At 31.1% G+C, this 26,145-nt stretch overlaps 3 protein-coding genes across 4 annotated transcripts; all 3 read left to right on the top strand.

Annotated features, from left to right (window-relative positions):
* Window positions 1-211: 211 nt before the first annotated feature.
* Window positions 212-3,610, top strand: LOC128156492 (uncharacterized). Its single transcript, XM_052818667.1, has 4 exons — window positions 212-473; window positions 1,666-2,207; window positions 3,034-3,156; window positions 3,375-3,610. Exons 1-4 carry the CDS (start codon window positions 470-472, stop codon window positions 3,525-3,527), a joined length of 822 nt encoding a protein of 273 aa, XP_052674627.1. The 5' UTR covers window positions 212-469; the 3' UTR covers window positions 3,528-3,610.
* Window positions 3,611-8,943: 5,333 nt separating this feature from the next.
* LOC128162402 (transmembrane protein 91-like) lies at window positions 8,944-15,181 on the top strand. 2 transcript variants are annotated; one of them, XM_052825595.1, is made up of 4 exons: window positions 8,944-9,016; window positions 12,069-12,118; window positions 14,081-14,209; window positions 14,512-15,181. In XM_052825595.1, exons 1-4 carry the CDS (start codon window positions 8,995-8,997, stop codon window positions 14,677-14,679), a joined length of 369 nt encoding a protein of 122 aa, XP_052681555.1. In that variant the 5' UTR covers window positions 8,944-8,994; the 3' UTR covers window positions 14,680-15,181. The 2 variants fall into 2 exon arrangements, with proteins under 2 accessions (XP_052681555.1, XP_052681562.1); XM_052825602.1 differs by lacking the exon at window positions 8,944-9,016 and adding an exon at window positions 10,141-10,252.
* Window positions 15,182-21,118: 5,937 nt separating this feature from the next.
* On the top strand, window positions 21,119-25,696 carry LOC128162413 (synapse differentiation-inducing gene protein 1-like). Its single transcript, XM_052825614.1, has 4 exons — window positions 21,119-21,240; window positions 23,074-23,123; window positions 23,974-24,102; window positions 24,401-25,696. Exons 1-4 carry the CDS (start codon window positions 21,234-21,236, stop codon window positions 24,566-24,568), a joined length of 354 nt encoding a protein of 117 aa, XP_052681574.1. The 5' UTR covers window positions 21,119-21,233; the 3' UTR covers window positions 24,569-25,696.
* Window positions 25,697-26,145: the final 449 nt, after the last annotated feature.

The raw sequence follows: 26,145 nt of genomic DNA, 5'->3' as shown, positions 1-26,145 counted from the left end.
TAAAGCTTTCAACAATATACTACAATCCTATAACAGAAGATTTTTGATAGCACATGTGTTAGGGGTAAGGGGAAACGTTAACGAACCAAAGGGTGCTATTAATTTGAAGAAAAAGCGCCGTAACTGTAAACTCCCAGCGAAAATTTTTAATTTCAAACACTAATTTAAGAAATAAAACAAGGCGTCTGATTTAATTCACGAAGGCTATAATCTTACAATTGAAAATTCACCGAGTGACGAGAGTTTTCTTCTTAAACTGTGTTTCGGACGGACTCAAAACACGGCGGCAACTGCGCAGTATTTAAAAACCGTAATTGATATCTCAGGGCGCTGGATTTAGTGAAACAACGCAGATATCTGTACATGTTTACGTGTTTAAGGGCCACAGAGCATTAAACCCCTAGAATCCGGAAGAACTTTTGGAGTTTTCTACAAGAAATGACAACCACAGAGGATATTGGCTGAGATAATGGGTAAGATTTTTGAATGACATCTGTAAATAAATAAATGAATGTACAATATACAAAACAATTGAACTGGAGATCCCAGAGTGACCTTACAAGGATAAATCTAGGCCACGAGTTATATTAAGGTACTTGTTTTTCGTTTTTAAGGGTGGGACTTAGGTGTTTTACTCTCTTATATGTGTACATTATGTGTATTACAAATTAGAATGATTCGTAGGAGAGGGTCATGCCAGTCGACATGAATATGTTATCTTAAATCCAGACATCTAATTTACATATACGAGCATTCAAAACCTGCCAAAGAGAATATTTCAACAGGCAGGTAATACATGTAATACTAACAATCTCTATCTCTGGGCGAGTGAATATATATAAACCCATTAATATAAATGATCGTTAACACCCTCCCCCACCACCCCTGCCCAAAAAACCCTCCAGAACAATTTGAATTTAACATTAACAGTTATTCTATAACAGATCATTGATCGTGATTGCTGATTTAAGGGACAAAATAAAGGTAAGAACCCAGGAAAAGACTTTTTTGTACTTAATACATGTATGTACCTGTTTTGTTTTCAATGGATCGCACTAAAATTCTCTGGTCGTCAATGAAATTTTTATCATACCAGTGTTCTTCAAATCTGCGACTATATCGTGCATTACAGTAGGTGATCAACGCATATCAAGGACAGACGAGATGTTCATAAGTTTTATATAATTTTCCTTGATATTTTATTCCTTATTTATTAACAATTAAACCTGTTAATTCCCAAAAATTCAGAGTACATTACCAGGTTCGTTTCGGAGCTAGAATATTTCAAATTTCCTTAAAATAGCATGCAAAATGCATTTGAATGCTTAAAAGTTAAGTCAAACTATACATTTTCAATTGAACACTTTATATCTAAATAAAAAAAGAATCAAATTACATAAAAACATAATTATGAAATTACGAAGTGGAAATCTTTACATTGTGGAGAGAGGAAAAAATAGAAAAAAATGGAAGATAGGTCGCGTCTGACCTTAAATGATAATCAAACAATGTTAAAATATCCAGTCTTGTGATCAGGTAGCTAAGGTTTCCTTTTTATGGACAATCCATTAACGTGGAATATTGATTAGTTTTTTGGGCGGTTGCCACAGCATGTCAGTAACCAATGATGAAATGTATATAAAATTGAGAAACATTCAATTGTAGATGATGAAGATAAACCAAACTCAGAGTACCAAAGCAATCCAAGTGTATGGACAACCTCTCCAGCAGCTTTACCACAGAAATTGAATTCAAACCAGCATTTGAGAGATTTTGAAGCAAAATCAAACCAGCAATTAAGAGATTTCGAGGCTAAATCAATTCAGCAATTACGAGATTTCGAAGCGAGTTCAAATCTGCAATTGAGAGGTTCCGAGACAAATTCAAAGCAGCAATCGGGAAGATTCGAAGCGAATTCAACACATCAATCACCAATAATAAAAAACAAAACTGAGAAACATTCAATTGTAGATGATGAGGATAAACCATACTCAGAGTACCAAAGCAATCCAAATGTATGGACAACCTCTTCAGCTCCTTTACAACAAATTACAGTCCATCAGGAATTTAGTGGATTCGAAGGAAATACAAAGCAGCAATGGGGCAGATCTGAAGAGAATTCAAACCAGCAACTGAGTGGATTCAAAGAGTATCCTCAAAACCAGCAATTGGACGGGTTCATAGCGAATCCTCAAAACCCATACATGGTACGAATAACATATAAGCTGTACGTTCTTTCTCACTAAAATAAATCTATACCACTTAAAAGTTTTATTTTTCACATCACATACATATTCTTCATAATTTTTTAAAATGTATGATGTATTTTATCACACAAAGAGATGAACAAAGGACCTAACTTCTAATAGATCGACATCTATTTCAAATTTGATCGTAAAATTATGGAGATTCAAAACTTTGATACTAATCAATCACTACTTATATATCTTACTTATCTTATCTTTTAACCATTTTAATAACTTTTTAGGTATTAGATAAAACTTTACAGTTTACTGGTACTACAGAAGTAAGTTTTCAGTGTCTGTTAAATTCTAGTAAGATAATTGGTTTATATATATATATATATATATATATATATATATATATATATATATATATATATATATATATATATATATATATATATATATAGACGTGTTGTCCAACCTTTTGCCCAACTGCTTAATTTTCCTAATCTTTCCGATTTCATTATATCATTTTAACGGATATCATCGTTAAGAAAATAAAACAAATTGCTTGACAAACGCATGATCAGCACCTTGAGATGGTAAAAGAGATTAGTCATACGACCACTGCGAATATTGGTCAACATCATAACAAGCTAACAATTCCTCAAAGAGTAACACCATTTCTTTTGACAGTCTGCATTTACTAGCCAAGGATTGTTTAGGCACTTTGTAAATACAGTTCAGCCATTCACTGACAGAATACTGTAATTTTGTTATAGTTAATTCATTTCTATTTGTTTGAAACTTTTTAAAGACAAAGAAGCCTTGTTTTACTTTACACCAGGTTGCTCCAGAACAAATGACAATGGACGAGCGACCACCCCATGACTTTATGCATAGAGCTATTTGTGTGACCATTTGCTGTTTCTGGCCCACCGGTATAGTTGCAATTTTGAAAGCCAGTGAGGTATGGACTATTTTTAATTGTATTTTTATCTAAGAATTTATTTGCTTAAATTAGAATATACTAGTAATTTCAGACAATTCCCAGAAACAGTTGTGTTGTTTTTTACGGTATTACATTGTTTGTAAAGCATGTAAAGCCGATTTGAATTTGATTAAATGGATATAGGCCTAAAATCTAATGGTGTTACGGAAGTTCCCCCATATTTTTGCCTCTTCCAGGCTCGAAATGCCTATGCTAGAGGGGATATCGAAGCTGCCAAGAGGAGTACACACGAGGCTCACCAAATGTCCAACATCTCCATATTAATAGGGCTGGCCTCATTTCTACTAGTCTTGATCATTGTGGGTATTTTAATCGGTACTGGTAACTGAAAGTGACTCCACTCGGGTTCTGAGGAAAACTGCGGCCAATATAATCATCTAAATCAAATATAATTACAGGATTGAGGAGAAAAGTGATACACACACACACACACACACACACACACACACACACACACACACACACACACACACACACACACATATATATATATATATATATATATATATATATATATATATATATATATATATATATATATATATTTCTCCGATTATTAAATGGATATAAAGTAGACTTAGAGACATGGATCTGAAAAAAAAACTACAGAACAATAAAAAGCCTACTGTTATGCCTTAGGAGTGAATAAGATTTAAATACTTTTGCTAATTTTTCTTTTTACAAAGCCTTACAATTATATGATATAAAATATTTTAATGGGAATATGATCTACAGATCTTGAGAATGTGGAAAAATGGTGCATTTTTGTTATTATTGATAACAATTCTTATATCTTTAGATAATATTAATGGCTACTTATGAATAGAATGACAAGAAAATATTATCAATCATTTAAGTGTTAATGCTAATTATTTCAACAGCTCTCATAAAGAATATGTAGCATTAAATGACATTGAACTGTATTTTCTTGACACCAGTGGATATTTTAATGCATTGTTGTAATTTCAAATAGAACAAACAGTTGCCAGGACTACCTCTAAATTTTGTTATTGTTATAAGTTTTAAAGTATGTATGTGAAATGTTGAAAGCATTACTTGTTTTATATTGTTTTGTTAACGTTCTATTGTATAGAATTTTAAGATAAATTGGACGATCCATTTAATGCTTTTCATACCCCCGATCCGAAGAAAAGTGGGTATACTGTTATACCCTTGTGTGTTTGTCTGTCTGTCTGTCCGTCCGTCCTTTCTGTCCGTCTCAGCAACTACTAATCGCAGATGCTTGAAATTTTACGACACTCTTTGTTTAGGCATAACATACGTCTGATGGGATGTTTTTCTTTCCGTTAATTGACGATTTTTGATTATTTTAGCCTATATTTTCAAAGAAATTTTCGTCAGAGATTACTCAGCAGCTGTTTATTGCATATGCTTGAAATTTCACCACACTCTTTGTTTAGACATGCATATGTTGGGAATTATTTTTGTTCCAATCAGACGTCAACTTTCTGTTAAATGATGACTTTGTTTATTTTTAGCTTCTTATTATCAAAGAAATTTTCGTCAATGATTTGGCATTTTGGACAACAACTATCAGTTGCAGATGCTTGAAATTTTATCACAATCTTTATATAATTTGGATGTCAACTTCCTATAAAATGTAGACTTTGCTTATTTTGTATATTCACATCATTGCGGGGTTATCACTAGTGAGCATCTTGCTATTTTATGTTATTGCCAGTATTTTATATGTGTTATATCATTTGCTTATCAATGTTCACAGAATTGTGTATTCTTTTAATTAGATGACGTATTTTGCCATATAATAAAAAGAAATAAATTATTTAATTACCTGTGTTTATTATCTACCCAAAATGAAGGTTTTCTTATATATACAAAGTTTATATATATCCACTGTTCATCGAGTAAATAGGAGGATTGGGCCTATGATAAATAAATAGCAATAGGGAGTAAAATCGTCGATTGAGAAACAACCACAACACACAAAATCAAAAACAAGAATAGAGACTTTGATAATTATTACACAGATTAAAGCTTTCAATAGACACGTTACATCTATTTGTTATGTAGCTACCTTCATATTTGGGCTTCTTGGAGTGGGGGGGTAATTATTTTTATTCCAATAAAGTTGTATGAAAATAATGAAATTAAACTGCATAGGTATACAGTGTACTCGGTTTTCAGTTTCAGTTCTTTATTAACTTTAAGCTGTACAGCTTATCAGTGCAATAAATCTTGTCTAATGTTCAAGCTAAAGTGAATAAAGTTTCCCAAATTACATAGTTCTTTTACATTTTCAACAAAAATTTGGACATTGAAGGTTTTTTTCAGTCATAGAGCTTAATGCATTTTTTGCGATCGCCTTCGTGTATGGGACATATCAAAATAAAATGAAATTCATTTTCAATAGAATTTGAACATAGAAAACAATTTCTATTATGTCTTTCAGTATCATAAAATCGACCTCTTTGTTTTGCTTATTGAAGCGAAGACAACCTTGATCTTGAAATACATGATATTTTATTTGAATAGGTTTTCTTAAATAAAGTTGTAAATTATGAGTTGCAATTAAGTATTAAAAAAAGCATTTACTAAAACTATCTAGTTGAGAAAAAATATTCTGTGTAGCTTGGTTAAATATACGTTGTTTAACAACAAAAAGATATGAAGCACTTATATTTTGATTTCCCCACAATTTAAACATACCCAGATTGCATAAAAATCATTGCATTATGTTTTTCGACTCAGTCATAATTGTATTATTATGGTACAGTATTTTTTCCAGAACTTAACTATGTTCAACATTCTTTGGTACAACAGAGGAAAGCGTCCTAATTCTGAATAAACTGTTACATAAGTTGACCTTTAACACCAAAGATATGTATACAGAAATCAAGATGAAGTTTCTCAATATAAGGTGCTTTGAGTGAACCCCGTACCTTAGAGGCATAGTTAATAACACTGCCAACAAAACAATCAAACAATGATAGCAAAGAATTATGCTTAAAATACGTGTTTCTAATATTTTTTTCACTACAAAAATTGCCTTCCTACCTTGCTCAGCAAGTTGTTTCTCAGCTCTAGAGAATTTATTATTGTAATAAAATACTAATACTCGCACACAGCAAGTTCAGCTGAAAAAACCCCCATAGCATTGTTTATTTAGAGGCTTTTTTTGACCTTATTTAAAATGTATTGTTTGATTTGAAATTCATGTACGTGCTTTTAAGACGCTCGCTATTTCAGGTTACCTCGATCAAAGTATAACGTTGTAGTTGTACTAAAATACTGATGTGTTTTACAGAAATCGTAATTGGCAGAAATCATAATTTCATAAATTTAGGATTGTCATCAAATGAATATTTTTGCATAATTTCCTGCAAATGCTTTATTTAAACAACAAATTATTTTCTTTGGTAATTTATGCGGGATATGAAGGTATAATCTTTTTGTCGTTGTTATATCTCTCTCTTATCACGGATGTTCCCCTCCAGTCTTGGTTTCCATATATGCAGAAGGAACTCTCTGTCGATTTATTATTGTGACTTTTTAATTGTTATACCAAGTCAAATGTGCTAGTACTCATTTATAGATAATAAAATCAAATACTTTAAAAAGGATTATCTGGTTATCTTTATAAAGCCCCTTTTAACGAAAATCCTTGCACCAGTATTTCCATTGCAAAGCTATTGAAACTTCTTTTTAAAAAATCTTTACAGCCATGTAGATAGGGTTTTCTTTTCTTTTTTCTTAAAGAAAAATGACAAGCAGAATAATAAGAATTAAATACAAATCCAAATTGAATAAAGAAATCATTAAAACATATAAAATCAACGAAATAGCGGTATAATATTGTTATTTTTTCTTTTGTCAAATCAATTAAATATCACCAGATTTTTTTTAAAAATGTCATATTAGAAATGTTTGTTTCGTCAAGTTCATCAGTTGTTTACATATTTACATAAAATTTAAACCAACCTTCAGTTTTCTATATAATTTAAGGCGGATATTTGCATTTTGACAGACAAGCAGATATTTAGATAATTACATTAAAACATTTTTTGGCTGAATTCCTATAATCTTAAAGAAATATAATGCCAACGATTCAAGTCTTCTCTAATTTCGGGAGGACTTTTATAGTTTGATTAAATTAATGAACAATGAATAGATTTATTTGTGTACCTTGGTTTTCCTGTAATGTTCATTAAATCAGGATTTCCCGTGATAAAGTTTGGCGTCAATATTAAAAGGGAGTGTTACTGTGTGAAATAAATATATAGTGTACTTAAACTGCATACTAATTTCTCCCCAACATGAATCTAAGGAGATTAACACAAACCCATATAAAGATGTGGTTTTTCCTTTCACCATCACATGTTGAACTTCAGTGACACCACAGCAGATCTATAACAGCCTATGAAGGGATAGCACTCACTGATGTCTTCCTTGTTGACTTCCGCTGTACGCCGAGTATATAATGCTACTCCTTCCTTATTTATTGAGCAAGAAAAGAAAAAAATGACTTTATGCACACAAGTTTGAACAGTCCATATTAGTTTAAACTTAATTGCATTTGTGTAGTAGTGGATTTAGTTTCTTTTTCATATTATCAATTCATTTACTACGGTGTGTATAATGGTCATACCTTTACCAAAACCTGTAGTGATTGCAGCCGAATTATCTGTGTACATCCCATTCCACTTCTGGAGAATGGTTTACATCTATTCAGCTGACAGAGAATTTCTTCGTGGTTCGGAGCATGAGAACAAACCTCATCTTTATGGAGGTTGAGGTAGGAAAAATTTTTTTGAAGGTCTGAAAACTGCAGTGTTAGGAATGGCATGATAAGCTGTAAGATTTTAATCAAGGCAAGGAGAAGTAAAGAAATATAGGGGTTATTTTGAAGTAGGAAATTTGTATCCTTATAGAGTGCGTTTTTCTTGGACAATAAAGTCCCGCCTAAGGTAAAAATAATTTTTGGAAAGTGGGTGGGCTAAGTTTTATACCAAAAACAACAATGTTTTCTGCACTTTCTGTATACCATTGCACGATTGAAAAAAAATGTATGATTAATCAGTTGACAGAAAATTAATTCGTGTTTACACCTTTCGACATAATCTTAGCTTCGTGTAGTAATAAAAATCAAAGTACTGAAGAACTGACGGGAGTTGATTTTGTCAATGTTTATTTATTTTAAAATCAATGATATGTTATTTTGCATTGTAGTTTCTAATTTGTATTTGAATTACGCACATTATTATAATATGAATTTTTGGACTTTTTCGACAAGAATGACGAGATACCCCCATATGAATCATGTTAAATAATATTTAAAGATAAAATTAATTCAATCAAACTATGTATCAGTAATAGAAATATTTATTGAAAATAGTATGGATCCAAGCAACATTGAACTAGCTCTAGTCTCGTTCAACCAAACGCTCGGCTAACACCATAAATCTCCGACAAGCAAAAGAGACTATTTGCTTGTCGGAGATTTACGGAGACGGCCGAGCGTCGAGTTAAACGAGACTATATTGAACTTTGGCGTAGGAATACATACGACTACAAAAATATCTAAATTGTTCATATCATTTAAAATCCACTGGCGTCGGAAGCAAATTGAAAGTGGGGGACTCCAGTCTTCTCAAGGTTAATTTAGGAACAATTCTGTTTGCTGCGACAAAAAAAAAAGGGGGGGGGGGGGCTGAACAATCTCTCATGCTATGTGCCTAATGGATACGTGTAACTTTGCAAAAAAAGTGGGGGGGGGGGGGGGGGCTAAGCCCCCCTAGCCCCCCGGTTCCTACACCTATGAAATCTGACTATTTTCAAGGTATTTATGAATAAGTTTCATTGAAAAACAATGATTTAGCATACATTACATCGAATTTATCAAATATTTTCAAGAACTTAGTCTTGTCAGCAGCGATGTTGAGGTCCAAACACTGTTTCACTTTCGGTTTGTCCGAGTAGCTGCATAGGAGAGTTGATTAAAATCAACTCCCAAAAAGTGGCCTGTGCTACATTGTAAAAGTAATACAAATTGCAGGATAGGTACATGTATTAATTTTGAAGTTCTTCTGTTTTTTAAATGCACTCTATTATTTTCCTATATATATATATGTTAGGTCCATCATAATTGATTCCTTACCGAAGTCATAGAAGTGCATTTCAAAAATCATCTAATTTTGTGTAACTTCGGAGTAAGTGAAACAATATTTCAATTTTTAGAAAACGATATAAACAAATGTGAAATTGCGTGAATCAGATTTGAAGGATTTAAAAATAAACTGTGATATATAATTCTGTCATTGTAATATTAACTAGTAACAAAAATTAAATAATGAATTGATATTGTATGTTATATGTTATGTTATACTAAACTAAGTATATAAAGAAATAATTACCTTTTTTGAGGGCAGTAAACATCCATGTGCACTTGCAATTGTCATGAAATAAGTTAATAAATTTCATTTCAATAACATACATTATCCTACATTTATTTTAACAACAGTTGTACAAGTACATTGTATAATCATGTTTTTATCTTATATCTCTTAACAAATATCACCTCATATAAAATAAAAATATCTTTGTGATGTTGACATACTAACTGTCGAAAAAATCCGATGTTTCTTCGACAGTAATAATTTCTTTTTATTCTTTTATACATATGCATGGGAGCTATAGGATACATAGTCTATTGTTTCATTTGCAATCTGAAGATTAATTTTCTAAATTATGTCCATTATACAAAAACGGACTCGTTCGCATAACCATACATCTTAACAAGAATACGCATTATTCATTTCTTTGTTTAGACATTCGGAGCATTTTAGATTGGTTATTGAAAAATATCCATGAAAAGAATAATTACATTGCATACAATAGTTGACTTGATCTTTTTTAAAGATCGTCGCTGTTCAACTGATTCAGAATTTATCGATCGCGGGCGGTTCAGTACCTACATATTGACCTACATCGGAATTTTTTTGGGGGGGTATTTTAAAGACGGGGTTTTAATATTGTCAAAAGTCTTGTAATACAGGAATTCAAATCAACATGGAAGGTAAAAAAACTGAGTATGAAAATGTTAATGTTGTAAGCAATTTTTCAAATTAAGAACAAATAAATGGTTATTTTGTAAAATCATTTAATTATTTAGAGTTTCCTAATAATTTTGTTTGTTAACAAATCGTATTTATCTATGCACTGCTTAGTTAACCTGATTTCACAATATTTCAGTACTAGACAAAAACGTTGTCACAAATTTAAAGAACGTTTAGCATTAATGTTGTACAGAATTTTTAAGAATTGAAAATAAACGAAATTGAACGAGCCATTAGCAAATATTGTACAGAAATACGATGTCAAATACGTCATTAACAACTCATATAGTATCTGCACTTAATGTAAACAAGTTAAAATCTATACACGCCGTGAAATTAAATTGATGTCGAAAACATCATACAAATCATTGTTAAGTAAGGTAATGTCTGCATAATGTCTTTAATGTGATAAGATGTGTCGAAGAGGATTTCGATAGGTCGTTAACCAAAATTTCGAAATTCTGTGTTCTTAATTAAGGTTCAATTTAAATCTTTTTGACAGTGATTTATTTGTGTCTGGGCCATTACACACTCGGGATATTTAATTCTAATAATTGCTGAAATGATATGGAAATAGTCATCTTAAAGTATTGGTTAAAAAAATAAGTAAAGAACAAGGTAAATAATACACAGACATTGATTGTATATCGGAACTCGGTTTATTTTTTTTATAGTGAAATATTATTAAAACTATCAGTATTTATATGGATTTATGATTCATATGAATTATAACGTAGACATAAAGTAGCTCATACTTTTCCTCTGATATACGTGCAGAAGCTCTTTTTAGCTCACTTGAGCTTACAGGTAGCGTAGATTCCAGTTTCTTTCGTATGATTCCCGATTGTAAGGTGAACCCATAGAGGTCAAATCTTTACATAGGAATGTATTGAGAAAAATCTACTTTTCGAAAATCAATTAACCAGAAAAGCTGTAACTTGTGTGTTAGTATCTTTAGGTAGTGTAATATATAAAGCGAAACTTCTAGGAAAAAAATTGACATAGTAAATAAATTTGATTATTCTAAAATAAATTGTATATAGTATAACTAATATATGCAAGCAAATTGACAACTGTTTATTTTCAATTGTTTAAACTGTGGCTCCTGATAAGTCTTGGGCCACACACAAGTGGTTCAAAGTTTGAGGGAATTTTATTTTTATATGAACAGTAATTAATGATCTTTCTGAGAATGGCAATGCTCAATACTTGATATAAATATGAAATCATCAAGTTACAAAATGGGCTCAACATAAGAACATTTGGAATTTAAATGCAGGATTTATTTTATATATTCATTGTTCCGTTATTTTGAATATGACTTCCTTAAACTGATTTTATTATGTCTATTATGTCTATTGTTGCTCAGGTAAGCTTTGTGGCCTATGGGCCTTTTGTTAATTTTTATCACAGTCTTTTGTTTTAAAAAGGCCTCTTTCATATAAAAGAAAGAAACAAGTTCATGTATCTGTATGGACTTTTTTTATATGTAGAATCTCTCTTTTAGGCATTTCTATCTAATATCTGTAATCTTGTATGCCCTCTGGGCCCAAAATTGAAAATGAACTATTATTATTATTATTATTATTATTATTATTATTATTATATAAAAGAAAGTCAAGAAAATCAAAACCCAGCTCGTTCACATTAAATATCATCGTACCATTTTTCTAACTCTCTCTCATTAAGAATAAAAAGAGCAATAAAGATAATAGATTAAAAAAATCATCGTGTTTCTTTTATTATTTTTTTTTCTATATTTAATTGTTGTTTCAGGGTATGGAATTGGACAATCTACACAGTATACAACGTGGTCAACGAATGTTGTATGTACCTTAATCCTCCATTTACTTTTCGTCTTTATGTTCAATTGTTCTATAAAAGAATAAATATTTCAGGTTTGTTCCCGTATTGCACACATTTAGAAAAAATCTGTGCAAAACGGGAATTTGTCCAGGTATGTTATTTACTTAACCTTTATAGTCTGTATCATAGTAAATTGTTAGATTTTAGTTCAATACCAGTTCAAGAGCTGCAAAAAGCAAGGAAAATTTGATTTGTCAAAATATTCATGATGGACCTATTTTTGGTCTTAAGGTGGATCCCTACTCAGACGCGTCATCAATTTAGCAGACATAATAAGCTTTATAATCGAAAACGATATTTGTTCAGATTTACCGTTTTTTGCCCTAATTTTTAAAGTTTATTTGATAATTCTGAATTTGATAGAAGCAGTCAAGTGTAAATAATGTCTACAAGTATATAAATGTTTTGATCTTATTGAGTCCAATAGTTGGAAATCATGAATTTTTGTACTGAGATTTTAGTACGTTTGTGTTTATATATGCAGAGGAAAGGTACTGTTTATCCAAAAAATTAATTTGTACTCAATACATGTAGTTTTGAAAGAAGAATTTTAGGGTTTATCAAAGCAAAGAAATAAAATGCTGTTTTCTGATGTATTTTTAAATTGTGTTCGTGACACTTTTTTTTAGCTGCATTTGATAAGGGGATATATGTGTTCTAAAGGCCGTAGAAAAAAAAGAAGCATGTGAAGTCCTATATTTTTTTTTGCTTTTTAGTTGCAGTAGACATAAATCTAATATTTTAAAGTTTAAAAAATGGTGTTTAACCATAATTTTTTAAAGATAAGTTTAAAAATGTGAAATTATGTAAAAATTTTGAAATATAATTTTTGTAACATTTCATTTTAATTTTCAATTTTAATCAATCAAATAATTATAATCACACTTGTTATTACTTTCTTACATTATTAATGATTAATCAAAACATTTGAATCTTTGTTTTGCTTTGATATTTTTTTGATATGAGCTAAATAATGATTTTGGTTGAAATCATGTGATCGAAGAAGGGGGTATGCATCTTCTGGAGACTCTAGTGATAAAAGTAAATAGTTAAGGCATGTATTTTCGGGGCTTTTTTATAACCTAAGGTATTATTCTACTTGATTAATGAAAAAAAACCTTACTTTAACCACAAAAATCCTGAGTAGGGACCTACCTTCATTTAATTTGATGTGTCATGCATTTTGAGGGTTATTATTTGTTTTAATTTTGTCCAATTTTCAAGCCCCCGCAATTATCGCACGCACGCACGCACGCACGTACGCACGCACGCACGCACGCACGCACGCACGCACGCACGCACGCACGCACGCACACACACACACAGTGGAGTAAATAAAATCATTGACTTTTACAAGTGTGTTATTGTCATGAACAATGTTACAGTAGATTTTGGAAGATATCCTAATGTTTTTCACATGAATTTTAAGTTTCGAGTTTTAACATTGTAAATTCATTAGTGCAAGTAGCTAGTGATTAGTATGTTTCAGAAGCTGAACATAGCAATATTATTGTATCATAAAATGAATTTAAAGGAACAGTTTAAAGAATTAAGATATTTTAAATTATCGATCTTAAAAAATTGCATCACTAGGTTACATGTGCATAATACACTTAACTCTTCTTTGAAATGCATTTGAAAAATACAGGTAAAATAAAACCAGACTATAATTGTTATCTAAACACAAATCACTTCTGTTATTTTTTACCTAATTTCAAATGTGTGCAATATGGGAATACACGAATTCACTATATTTTATGAAACAAATGCAAGTTGGTCTTTGTGAACAGATGCGCAGTGTCACTGTAATGATTGTGTGTGTGTATTGCATAATTGGTATTTGCGGTATTTAAATGCAAAAATGCATAAAAGCAATAATTTTTTTCATTACGTTTAACAAGATTTTCAAACTTTGACATCAGGTTGCTCCACAGGCAATGACGATGACCCACGTGCCCCCACCCTACGAAGATTACACAGGTAGAGCAATGTTTGCCGCATTCTGCTGTTGCTGGCCTCTGGGGTTGTGCGCCTTAATAAAAGCTTCAGAGGTATGTTAGTTAAACCAAACAAAAGAACACATAGTTGGAAAATAAAATAAAAAAGAATTGAAATCGTTTTTGTGTGCTTTTTCTACATATCTTGATCTAATCAAAACATTTGGTGGTCACATTGGATTTCTTAAAATTTTTTTTTTTTTTTTTTTTAGATATTAAAATAACTAAAAAATAACTTTAACCGATTATATATATGAAAAGCCTTGGTAACAAATGATGCTAAAATCATCTCTTGTCATAACATCTTTTTTTTAAATGCGGTTCTTATATATGAATTAAAAATACGTGAATTTCAGGCAAGAAAGAGCTATCAGGTGGGAGACAGTGAGACGGCTCGATCTCAAGCTGACCAAGCACGACAACTGTCCAACATTTCGATCGGAGTGGGATGCGCTTCTTTTGTCCTCCTGTTTACCTTCATCGTTCTCTACTACACGGTTATTCTCTATTCATTCTCTGACTGAGGTTCATGAAAAAACTGTCCAATATGTTATCAGGATACGTAATATTACCACTATAGTAATTTATTCATGATATTTTTAGTTCATTACAATTAAGAGCAAGGTTTGTGAACGTTTCGTGAACATGTTTGCATAATACATTAGTTACCAATGTTGACATCAAACTGCATTAGCGCTTGCCTGTTAGAGATCATAATATAATTTTTTTTAATTTTATTGTTCGGTTGACTTTTTGTGGATGTAAAAGCTTTGAGACATGTTTTTTTATGTTGAACTAAAAGGTTCAGTACCTTACTATTCACAACTAAGCATTCGTCAGAATCCGAAGTATATGTTGATACAATCATGTAACGACTATTACTTGCATGTATTTGTTATTCTATTTGATTTGTCTCTGACTTATCAATTTATATTACATGCTTTTGCTGGCACAGTCATTGTGTATATACAACGTATATGGTGTAATAAAACCATTTTTGAAACAGTTATTGTTTTGTGAGTTTTCTAACGAAATTTGTTTTGTAAGGCAAATTTAAGTATTAGATTATGCTCAAATTGGGCTAATCTTACATCAGCAGTTGTTTACCTTAACTAATTTGCGACATGTATAGATGATACTTATTGACAGGTTTGCGTTGTACGCCATTATCAAAAGACGTTAGTTAAACTTGATAATATTTAATACTCTAGTTTTATTGTGTACTTTTATCAATATAATGACTTCATTTGTGATAAGTTTGTAAATACGATCGATAATAGATCTTCTAAGTTTTTAATTTAGGTACTTTTCTTTTTGTCTTATTACTGATGACGTCTTTTTCCTCTAAACATAGATTTCACTGTAGTTTGCTATGACCTTGACCTCAAGTATTTGGTTGAAGATTACTGCACACCCTTTACCATCTAGAGGAGGGTAAAGGTGACAAAGTCATTGGAATTGAAAGTACAGAGGCTTCTATATATTCCAGCCAAAATAATTTTGCAATTTCTTCACTAGAATATTGAAAATCGGAGGGAAATGAACGATTTTCATTTGTTATATCTGATTTCCTCTAAATGTCTTAAGAGTCATTGTTTACATGCCAAATGAAAATGGTTACATGTCTACAGAGCTAGCTTTTTAGGAATAGCCCAAAATATGTAATCACATTTTAATTTCATTTTCTAGATGAAACAGATGCGCCTTCAGCTAAAATCAATCTTCAGAAAGAGTAAAGGTTTTAAAATATATAAAAAAATATATTAAAAATTGGTTTTCAGGAAAAATTGACAGAAAATGTGCAGTTCGTTTAGAAACGACCGCATGCTTTTTTCAAGGCAATATCAGCCCCGTTTTATTGTCCCCTTTCGCCCTCGCTGTCAGCCGGCGAATTTTAGACAGGTCGAATTCCAATGTATCATATTATCTCTCTCTAACAAACAACAGTGTCTCAGCGAATTCAAGACGGGGCGAAACTGTTTGCAAATGTAAAAGGGCGAAAATTACACTTCGCAAAATAACCCTGCATAAAGTATATATACATGTACTGTACCTAAACGTTTATCATAGAAGATACATGTATCACATTGCAATCTGTGTGAAATTTGGGCGCAAGCTTATGGTCAAGGTTTGAAATAAGCGAAGCACTTGAATTTACAACTTTTCATTCTTGTTTAGCAATGTAATGTTTCAAACTCATATTTATTTTAGAATAATCATCAAAATATTTCTAATAAAGTATGAATGTACCACTGTTAACAGAAAGGTTGAATTACATATTTCACCTGAGAAAAATCAATTTTTATGTGACTGTGCGAAAATTGCAAAACTTTTAAAGTTGTTTCTTGTCATGATGGGATGATATGCTTGCCAGTGCTTCAGTTTTATCTTTAAGACCATGTCTTTCTGAAAATTAATATATGGTTTACTGGGTACTTGGTACTCAATAAAAGAGAATGACTTCTACTACTACTCTGCTTATTCTGTATAAAATATCAATAAAATTCCCAAGTTCATTCTGTTTTATCACCACCACATCTCACCTTACCTCTTCTAGCCCGCTGGCACCAAAGGCCCGCTTGGGTGTCCGTTATCATAAAAGTTTTACACTGTCTGTTGATTAGCCATGCAGCACCCCCTGGAATGGAGGGTCGGTGGTTTTCTGTTGGGGGCTTCCTTCCCCTGTCTACATGTTCCAGCTATAAAAAGGCGTCGAAGGCTCGCCTCTCACCACTATCACTCAGCTACCGCAGTATTTCCAGGGTCACCTGCGAGGAGGTGTGACAAGGGATATGCTTGCAGAACCTGTGTGAGACAGTTGGGCATTAACTCAAGGTTTTAAATGGTAAGACATAGTGACATAAGTATAACCCCTTGAGACCATCACCAACTTTTTATCCCCTCTATTTTATGCCTATATGATATTTTCATTTTTATTGCTTATACTAAATATTAACTTTCTTAGGCATGAAGTGTCTAGAAGAATCAAGAAAATCACACTAAGGTTGTTAGTAAATGTAATAAACTTGATAGCTTCATGTATCACCTCAAAACCACAAACATTTTTTGTGTGGGGTTCAAATGCAGAAATAAGTTTTAGTATTGTGTAAAAAAATCAAGAATTATTTATCAAATAGGACTTACGGTATATTTGAAAGAGAAAGATTGATATCCCCATGAAGTCAAAGAAGAATTTATAATTTCTTATATTTTTCTTCATTTATAAAAAGGCAATTAAGTCTGCAAAATGTACCTGACAGTGTGAATGTATTAGAAGGATAAATAATAAGAAAAAGGGAGGTTTAAAAAATCATCTTATCAAGAACCAATTGATTAGTAATCTGTACATTTTATATTGGCCTCCTTTATATGGTTGATTTACGTTTGTTAAAATATTATCCGATTGGTATTTTATTAGAGAAACAAATAAAAAAAACACTTTTAAAATCCTCTTTAATGAGCAGAATGATTTGCGCTAGTGAAATAATAGCAGAATATAATAATAAAAGGTAATACTAGAATATACAAGTAGAAGTTTTTGATTTGTTTTTGCCATGGGGTCATATTTGGGTCAACATTATGAAAGAAGTCAATTTCACCAAAACAAAAGTTCTTCTAAAGGAAATGGGGGCTTTGGTTTGTAAAAACAAACATAAAATAAAAGATAGAACAGTTATCAAATTCATTGATATATAATATAAACCAGAAAAAAATTTGCTTTTATTAGTGATTTGATTCTTTAAATTATAAAATGCACACTGTAGGTGAATATCATCATTAGCATCACGTCTTAAGGTATTTTGCATAGATTATAATCTGATAAAATTGATTTAAATACAAATACTCTCTTAAAAATATATTTTAAATTTTTAAACAAATAGTTTTGTGATCTAAATCATATTATTTAAAATATAAATCAAAATTTTACAGTTGACGTACTCTCTCTCTCTCTCTCTCTCTCTCTCTCTCTCTCTCTCTCTCAAGATATCCAAGTTACTAGTAATTCAATGGAGACTGAGCATATAAGGTTTAATTTTCAATTTTAATCCTTTATCTTTACATTTTATAGCAATGACATCATTCTAGTCTTCCATATTACATTGACATTCTGATGGATTAGTTTTGACATTAAAAGTTGGTAAAATATCAGTAAAACGTAAGCTTTTGCTGTTATAAGGTAGTAAGGAACTACATGTAGCTTTTTCCCATTGTTTACACCGGAAAAAGGATAAAATATATTGGTGACTTATGTAAAGTTTAGCAGACAAGGAATTTTATTCATGTTTTAACTTTCATATTACTATTAGGACGTATTTATTTATACAACAATAAGTTTTAATTGTATTCCAGGGGACGTTGCTGGTGGACATAACATACCTCGACATATGAAGCAAAGTCCACCATATCCTAATGTTAAAGAAAAAAAATGTTTTAGCAGGCAAAGAAATCATTTAAGAAAAAACAGGTGGACAAATATGCGAAGATAGTTTTTGGCTCAAAGTATGTGTTTTGATGGACAATGTCGCACTACCAGAAACATAAACGAGAGGAGCAAGCGTCAGTGTTGGTGAAAAACTTTTTAAAAAAGATTGCTAGTGCTGACAAAATTTCAAAGAACTTAGTTGCCGCCGTTTTTGTTGTTAACATAACAACAACAACGGCGGCAACGAAGTTCTTGAACTGTATACATGTATGTACAACGTTTTATCTTGCAAGATCATAAGATTTATGTTGGAAGAACAGATTCATGTATTATATTTATTAAGCTTTATAGCTTGTTTATTTCTCTGATTTTACGTTACATTATGGTACATAAGTAATAAGTTTATCATGACTTCAAATATTGTCCAGTTTTTGTATGTAAAATTGTATTTGTTTTTACTGATGGGTGTTTGCAAGAAAGAATTGTTGACTTTTGCAGTCGACGGTAATCTCTGTCATTGAAATCTGCGGTACGTAAATTCAGGTTATCGAAAATATTCTTCCATTATAATACGTTAGTCAAACTAAACAACATTCTAAGGTAGCAAGGGTAAGTTTCGGTTAAAGTACCCGGTCAATATTTTTGTAAAATTGAGAATTGCTGTACTTGAAGACTTATGAGTGTTGCTAAAATTTTTGAAATGATTTTTGGGAGTTGATTCTAATCAACTCTCCTATGCAGTTACTCTGGCAAACCGAAAGTGAAACAGTGTTTGGACCTAAGCACAAATCATCACCGCTGACAAGAATTAGATTTTGAAAATAATAGAAAAATTCGATGTAATGTATGCTGAAGCATTTCTGTTCAAGGAAACTTATCTCTAAGCACTTTGAAAATAGTCAGATTTTATATAATACGAACAATTTAGATATTTTTGTAGTTATATGTATCCCTACGCCAGAGTGTAATATAGTCTCGTTAAGCCAGACGCTCGGCTGTCTCCGTAAATCTTCGACAAGCAGAGAGGCTCTCTTGCTTGTCGGAGATTATCGCAGACAGCCGAGCGTCTGGTTGAACGAGACTAGAGTTCGATATCAATAGTGCTTGGATCCATACGAGTTTTTGGAGTTGATTTTAATCAACTTTCCTATGCACTCACTCGGGCAAAGCGAAAGTGAAACAGTGTTTGGACCTATGTACAAATCAACACTTAGTTCCTGAAAATAATCAAAATATTATAATAGTCTATCTTTCAATATGTCTAAAAAATCATATAATAAAATGTGCGAAATTCAAATACAGACTATAGTCTGTCACAAGATATTTATGCAGTACATTTGGACGATTTTTAATAAAAATTCACATACCTGTAAAATAAGTGCAATTTAGATAGTTGAGCCCCCTAGCCTCCCGGTTCCTACGCCTATGAAATCTGACTATTTTCAAGGTATTTATAAATACGTTTCATTGAAAAACAATGATTTAGCATACATTACATCGAATTTATCAAATATTTTCAAGAACTTAGTCTTGTCAGCAGCGATGTTGAGGTCCAAACACTGTTTCACTTTCGGTTTGTCCGAGTAGCTGCATATGAGAGTTGATTAAAATCAACTCCCAAAAAGTGGCCTCTGCTACATTGTAAAAGTAATACAAATTGCAAGATAGGTACATGTATTAATTTTGAAGTTCTTCTGTTTTTTAAATGCACTCTATTATTTTCCTATATATGTGTTAGGTCCATCATAATTGATTCCTCACCGAAGTCATCGAAGTGCATTTCAAAAATCATCTAATTTTGTGTAACTTCGGAGTAAGTGAAACAATATTCAAATTTTTAGAAAATGATAAACAAATGTAAAATTGCGTGAATCAGATTTGAAGGATTTAAAAAAAACCTGTGATATATAATTCTGTCATTGAAATATTAACTAGTAACAAAAATGTAATAATGAATTGATATTGTATGTTATATGTTATGTTATACTAAACTTAGTATATAAAGAAATAATTACCTTTTTTGAGGGCAGTAAACATCCATGTGCACTTGCAATTGTCATAAAATAAGCTAATAAATTTCATTTCAATAACATACATTATCCTACATTTATTTTAACAACAGTTGTACAAGTACATTGTATAATCATGTTTTTATCTTATATCTCTTAACAAGTATCACCTGATATAAGATAAAAATATCTTTGTGATGTTGACATACTAACTGTCGAAAAAATCTGATGTAATGATTTCTTTTTACTCTTTTATACATGTGCATGGGAGCTATAGGAAACATGGTCTATTGTTTCATTTGCAATCTGAAGTTTAATTTTCCAAATTATGTCTATTATACAAAAACGGACTCGTTCGCATAACTTTACATTTTAACAAGAATACGCATTATTCATTTCTTTGTCTAGACATTCGGAGCATTTTAGATTGGTTATTGAAAAATATCCATGAAAAGAATAATTAAATTGCATACAATAGTTGACTTGTACGTTTTTTAAAGATCGTCGCTGTTCAACTGATTAAGAATTTATCGATCGCGGGCGGTTCAGTACCTACATATTGACCTACATCGGAAATTTTTTTGGTATTTTAAAGACGGAAGTTTAATATTGTCAACAGTCTTGTAATACTGGAATTCAAATCAACATGGAAGGTAAAAAAAAACTGAGTCTGAAAATGTTAAAGTTGTAAGCAATTTTTCAAATGAAGAACAAATAAATGGTTATTTTGTAAAATCATTTAATTATTTAGAGTTTCCTAATAATTTTGTTTGTTAACAAATCGTATTTATCAATGTACTGCTTCGTTAACCTGATTTCACTATATGCCAGTACTAGACAAAACCTTGTCACAAATTAAAAGAACGTTTAGCATTAATGTTGTACAGAATTTTCAAAAATTGAAAATAAACGAAATTAAACGAGCCATTTGCAAATATTACAATACAGAATAAATACAGAAATACGATGTCAAATACGTCATTAACAACTCGTATAGTATATGCACTAAATGTAAACAAGTTAAAATCTATACACGCCGTGAAATTAAATTGGTGTCAAACACATCATACAAATCATTGTTAAGTAAGGTAATGTCTACATAATGTCCTAAATGTGATAAGATGTGTCGAAGAGGATTTAAAAATGTCGTTAACCAAAATTTCGAAATACGAAGTTCTTAATTAAGGTTCAATTTAAATCTTTTTGACAGTGATTTATTTGTGTCTGGGCCATTACACACTCGGGATATTTAATTCTAATAATTGCTGAAATGATATGGAAATGGTCATCTTAAAGTATTGGTTAAAAAAATAAGTAAAGAACAAGGTAAATAATACACAGACATTGATTGTATATCGGAACTCGGTTTTTTTTCTATTGAAATATTATTAAAACTATTAGTATTTATATGGATTTATATGAATTATGATTCATATGAATTATAACGTAGACATAAAGTAGCTCATACTTTTCCCCTGATATACGTGCAGAAGCTCTTTTTAGCTCACTTGAGCTTACAGGTAGCGTAGATTCCAGTTTCTTTCGAATGATTCCCGGTTGTTAGGTGAACCCATAGAGGTCAAATCTTTACAGAAGAATGTATGGAGAAAAATCTACTTTTCGAAAATCAATTAACCAGAAAAGCTGTAACTTGTGTGTTAGTATCTTTAGGTAGTGTAATATATATAGCGAAATCTTTAAAGAAAAAATTGACATACTAAATAAATTTGATTATTCTAAAATAAATTGTATATAGTAAAACAAATATATGCAAGCAAATTGACAACTGTTTATTTTCAATTGTTTAAACTGTGGCTCTTGATAAGTCTTGGGCCACACACAAGTGGTTCAAAGTTTGATGTAATTTTATTTTTTTATGAACAGTTATTTATGATCTTTCTGAGAATGGCAATGCTCAATACTTGATATAAATATGAAATCATCTAATTACAAAAAGGGCTCAACATTTAAAAAGAAAAATCTTTCAATGCAGGATTTATTTTATATATTTATTGTTCCGTTATTTTGAATATGACTTCCTTAAACTGATTTTATTATGTCTATTGTTGCTCAGGTAAGCTTTGTGGCCCATGGGCCTTTTGTTTATTTTTATCACAGTCTTACGTTTTAAAAAGGCCTGTTTCATAAAAAAGAAAGAAACAAGTTCATGTATCTGAATGGACTTTTTTTTACATGTAGAATCTCTCTTTTAGGCATTTCTATCTAATATCTGTTATCTTGTATGCCCTCTGGGCCCAAAATTGGAAATGAACTATTATTATTATTATTATTATTATTATTATTATTATTATATAAAAGAAAGGTGAGATATAAATCAAAACCCAGCTCGTTCAAATTAAATAGCATCGTACCATTTTTTTTAACTTTCTCTTATTAAGAATAAAAAGAGCAATAAAGATAATAGATTAAAAAAATCATCGTGTTTCTTTTCTTTTTTTTTTTTTTATATTTAATTGTTGTTTCAGGGTATGGAATTGGACAATCTACACAGTATACAACATGGTCAACGAATGTTGTATGTACCTTAATCCTCCATTTACTTTCCGTCTTTATGTTTAATTGTTCTATAAAAGAATAAATATTTCAGGTTTGTTCCCGTTTTGCATACATTTAAAAATCTATTATAGAAAACAGGAATTTGTCCAGGTATGTAAATTGCTTAATCGTTATAGTCTGTATCATAGTAAATTGTTAGATTTTAGTTCAATACCAGTTCAAGAGCTACAAAAAGCAAAGAAAATTTGACACACACACACACACAGTGGAATAAATAAAATCATTGACTTTTACATGTGTGTTACTAGTATTGTCATGAACAATGTTACAGTAGATTTTGGAAGATATCCTAATGTTTTTCACATGAATTTTAAGTTTCCAGTTTTACGATTGTAAATTCATTAGTGCAAGTTGCTAGTGAATAGTATGTTTCAGAAACTGAACATAGCAATATTATTGTATCATAAAATGAATTTAAAGGAACAGTTTAAAGAATTAAGATATTTTAAATCATCGATCTTAAAAAAGTGCATCACTAGGTTACATGTGCATAATAAACTTAACTCTTCTTTGAAATGCATTTGAAAAATACAGGTAAAATAAAACCAGACTATAATTGTTATCTAAACACAATTCACTTCTATTATTTTTTACCTAATATCAAATGTGTGCAATATGGGAATACACGAATACACTATATATTATGAAACAAATGCAAGTTGGTCTTTGTGAACAGATGCGCAGTGTCACTGTAATGATTGTGTGTGTGTATTGCACAGTTGGAATTTGCGGTATTTAAATGCAAATAATGCATAAAAGCAATAATTTTTTTCATTACGTTTAACAAGATTTTCAAACCTTGACATCAGGTTGCTCCACAGGCAATGACGATGACCCACGTGCCCCCACCCTACGAAGACTACACAGGTAGAGCATTGTTTGCCTTATTCTGCTGTTGCTGGCCTCTGGGGTTGTGGGCCTTATTAAAAGCTTCAGAGGTATGTTAGTTAAACCAAGCAAAAGAACACATAGTTAGAAAATAAAATAAAAAAAGAATTGAAATCGTTTTTGTGTGCTTTTTCTACATATCTTGATCTAATCAAAACATTTGGTGGTCACATTGGATTTCTTAAAATTTTGGCTTTTTTTTAGATATTAAAATAACTAAAAAATAACTTTAACCGATTATATATATGAAAAGCCATGGTAACAAATGATGCTAAAATCATCTCTTGTCATAACCTCTTTTTTTTAAATGCGGTTCTTATAAATGAATTAAAATTACGTGAATTTCAGGCAAAAAAGAGCTATCAGATGGGAGACAGTGAGACGGCTCGATCTCAAGCTGACCAAGCACGACAATTGACCAACACTTCGATCGTAGTGGGAGGCCTTTCTTTTGCCCTCACGTTTATCTTTATCACGATGTATTACGTGATTATTCTCAGTTCATCGTCTGACTGAGGTTCATGAAAAAACTGTCCAATATGTTATCACGATACGTAAGATTACCACTATAGTAATTTATTCATTATTTTGTTAGTTCATTACAATTAAGAGCAAAGTTTGTGAACGTTTCGTGAACATGTTTGCATGATACATTAGTTACCATTGTTGACATCAAACTGCATTAGCACTTGCCTGTTAGAGATCGTAATATAATTTTTGGGAGTTGATTTTAATCAACTCTCCTATGCAGTTACTCAGACAAACCGAAAGTGAAACAGTGTTTGGACCTCAGCACAAATCATTGTTGCTGACAAGACTTAGTTCTTGAAAATAATTGATAAAGTCGATGTAATGTATGCTAAAACCTTGTATTTCAAGGAAACTTATTTATAAATACCTTGAAAATAGCCAGATTTTAAATGGTACGGACAATTTAAATATTTTTTGTAGTCGTATGTATTCCTACGCCAGAGTTCAATATAGTCTCGTTCAACTCGACACTCAGCTGTCTCCGTAAATCCTTGTCGGAGATTTACGGTGTCAGCCGTGCGTTTGGTTGAACGAGACTAGAGTTCAATATTGCTTGGATCCATACATTTTTCGAGAAATATTTCTATTACTGATACATAACTTGATTGAATTAATTTTTTCTTAAAATATTATTTAACATGATTCATATGGGTTTTTTTCGACATTCTTGTCGAAAAAGTCCAAAAATTCATATTATAAAAATGTGCGTAATTCAAATTAGAAACTACATGTACTTGTCATGCAAAATAACATTTCATTGATTTTAAAATAAATCAAATTCGACAAATTCAACTCCCGTCAGTTCATCAGTACTTTGATTTTATTTTATTGTTCGGTTGACTTTTGTGGGTGTAAAAGCTTTGGGACATGTTTTTATGTTGAGCAAAAACGTTCAGTACCTTACTATTCACAACTAAGCATTCGTCGGAATCCTAAGTATATGTTGAAACAATCATGTACCGACTATCACTTGCATGTATTTGTTATTCTATCTGATTTGTCTCTGACTTATCAGTTTATATTTACATGCTTTTGTTGGCACAGTCATTGTGTAAATACAACGTATATGGTGTAATAAAACCATTTTTGAAACAGTTATTGTTTTGTGAGTTTTCTAACGAAATTTGATTTGTAAGGCAAATATAAGTATTAGATTATGCTTAAAGTGGGCTAATCTTACATCAGCAGTTGTTTACCTTAACTAATTTGCGACATGTATAGATGATACTTATTGACAGGTTTGCGTTGTACGCCATTATCAAAGGACGTTAGTTAAACTTGATGATATTTATTACTCTAGTTTTATTGTGTACTCTTATTAATATAATGACTTCATTTGTGATAAGTTTGTAAATACGATCGGTAATAGATCTTCTAAGTTTTTGATTTAGGTACTTTCTTTTTTGTCTTATTACTAGTGACGTCTTTTTCCTCTAAACATAATTTTCACAGTAGTTTGCTATGACCTTGACCTCAAGTATTGGGTTGAAGATTACTGCACACCCTTTACCTACTAGATGAGGGTAAAGGTGACCAAGTCATTGGAATTGAAAGTACAGAGG

This window comes from Crassostrea angulata, chromosome 1 (genome assembly GCF_025612915.1).
Source record: "Crassostrea angulata isolate pt1a10 chromosome 1, ASM2561291v2, whole genome shotgun sequence".
In the NCBI taxonomy this organism is placed as follows: Eukaryota; Metazoa; Mollusca; class Bivalvia; order Ostreida; family Ostreidae; genus Magallana; species Magallana angulata.
The sequence above is the reverse complement of the archived record's forward strand: the minus strand, read 5'-3'. Positions and strand labels throughout refer to the sequence as shown.

Bases quoted from the DNA above. Each gene is read 5' to 3' on its own strand.
- LOC128156492 (XM_052818667.1), top strand. The intron at 2,208-3,033 runs GTACGAATAACA...ACTTTACACCAG, and splicing joins ATCCTCAAAACCCATACATG to GTTGCTCCAGAACAAATGAC. The intron at 3,157-3,374 runs GTATGGACTATT...TGCCTCTTCCAG, and splicing joins CAATTTTGAAAGCCAGTGAG to GCTCGAAATGCCTATGCTAG.
- LOC128162402 (XM_052825595.1), top strand. From the start codon at position 8,995: ATGAAATCTGACTATTTTCAAG. The intron at 9,017-12,068 runs GTATTTATGAAT...TTGTTGTTTCAG, and splicing joins GAAATCTGACTATTTTCAAG to GGTATGGAATTGGACAATCT. The intron at 12,119-14,080 runs GTATGTACCTTA...CTTTGACATCAG, and splicing joins CAACGTGGTCAACGAATGTT to GTTGCTCCACAGGCAATGAC.
- LOC128162413 (XM_052825614.1), top strand. The intron at 23,124-23,973 runs GTATGTACCTTA...CCTTGACATCAG, and splicing joins CAACATGGTCAACGAATGTT to GTTGCTCCACAGGCAATGAC. The intron at 24,103-24,400 runs GTATGTTAGTTA...CGTGAATTTCAG, and splicing joins CCTTATTAAAAGCTTCAGAG to GCAAAAAAGAGCTATCAGAT.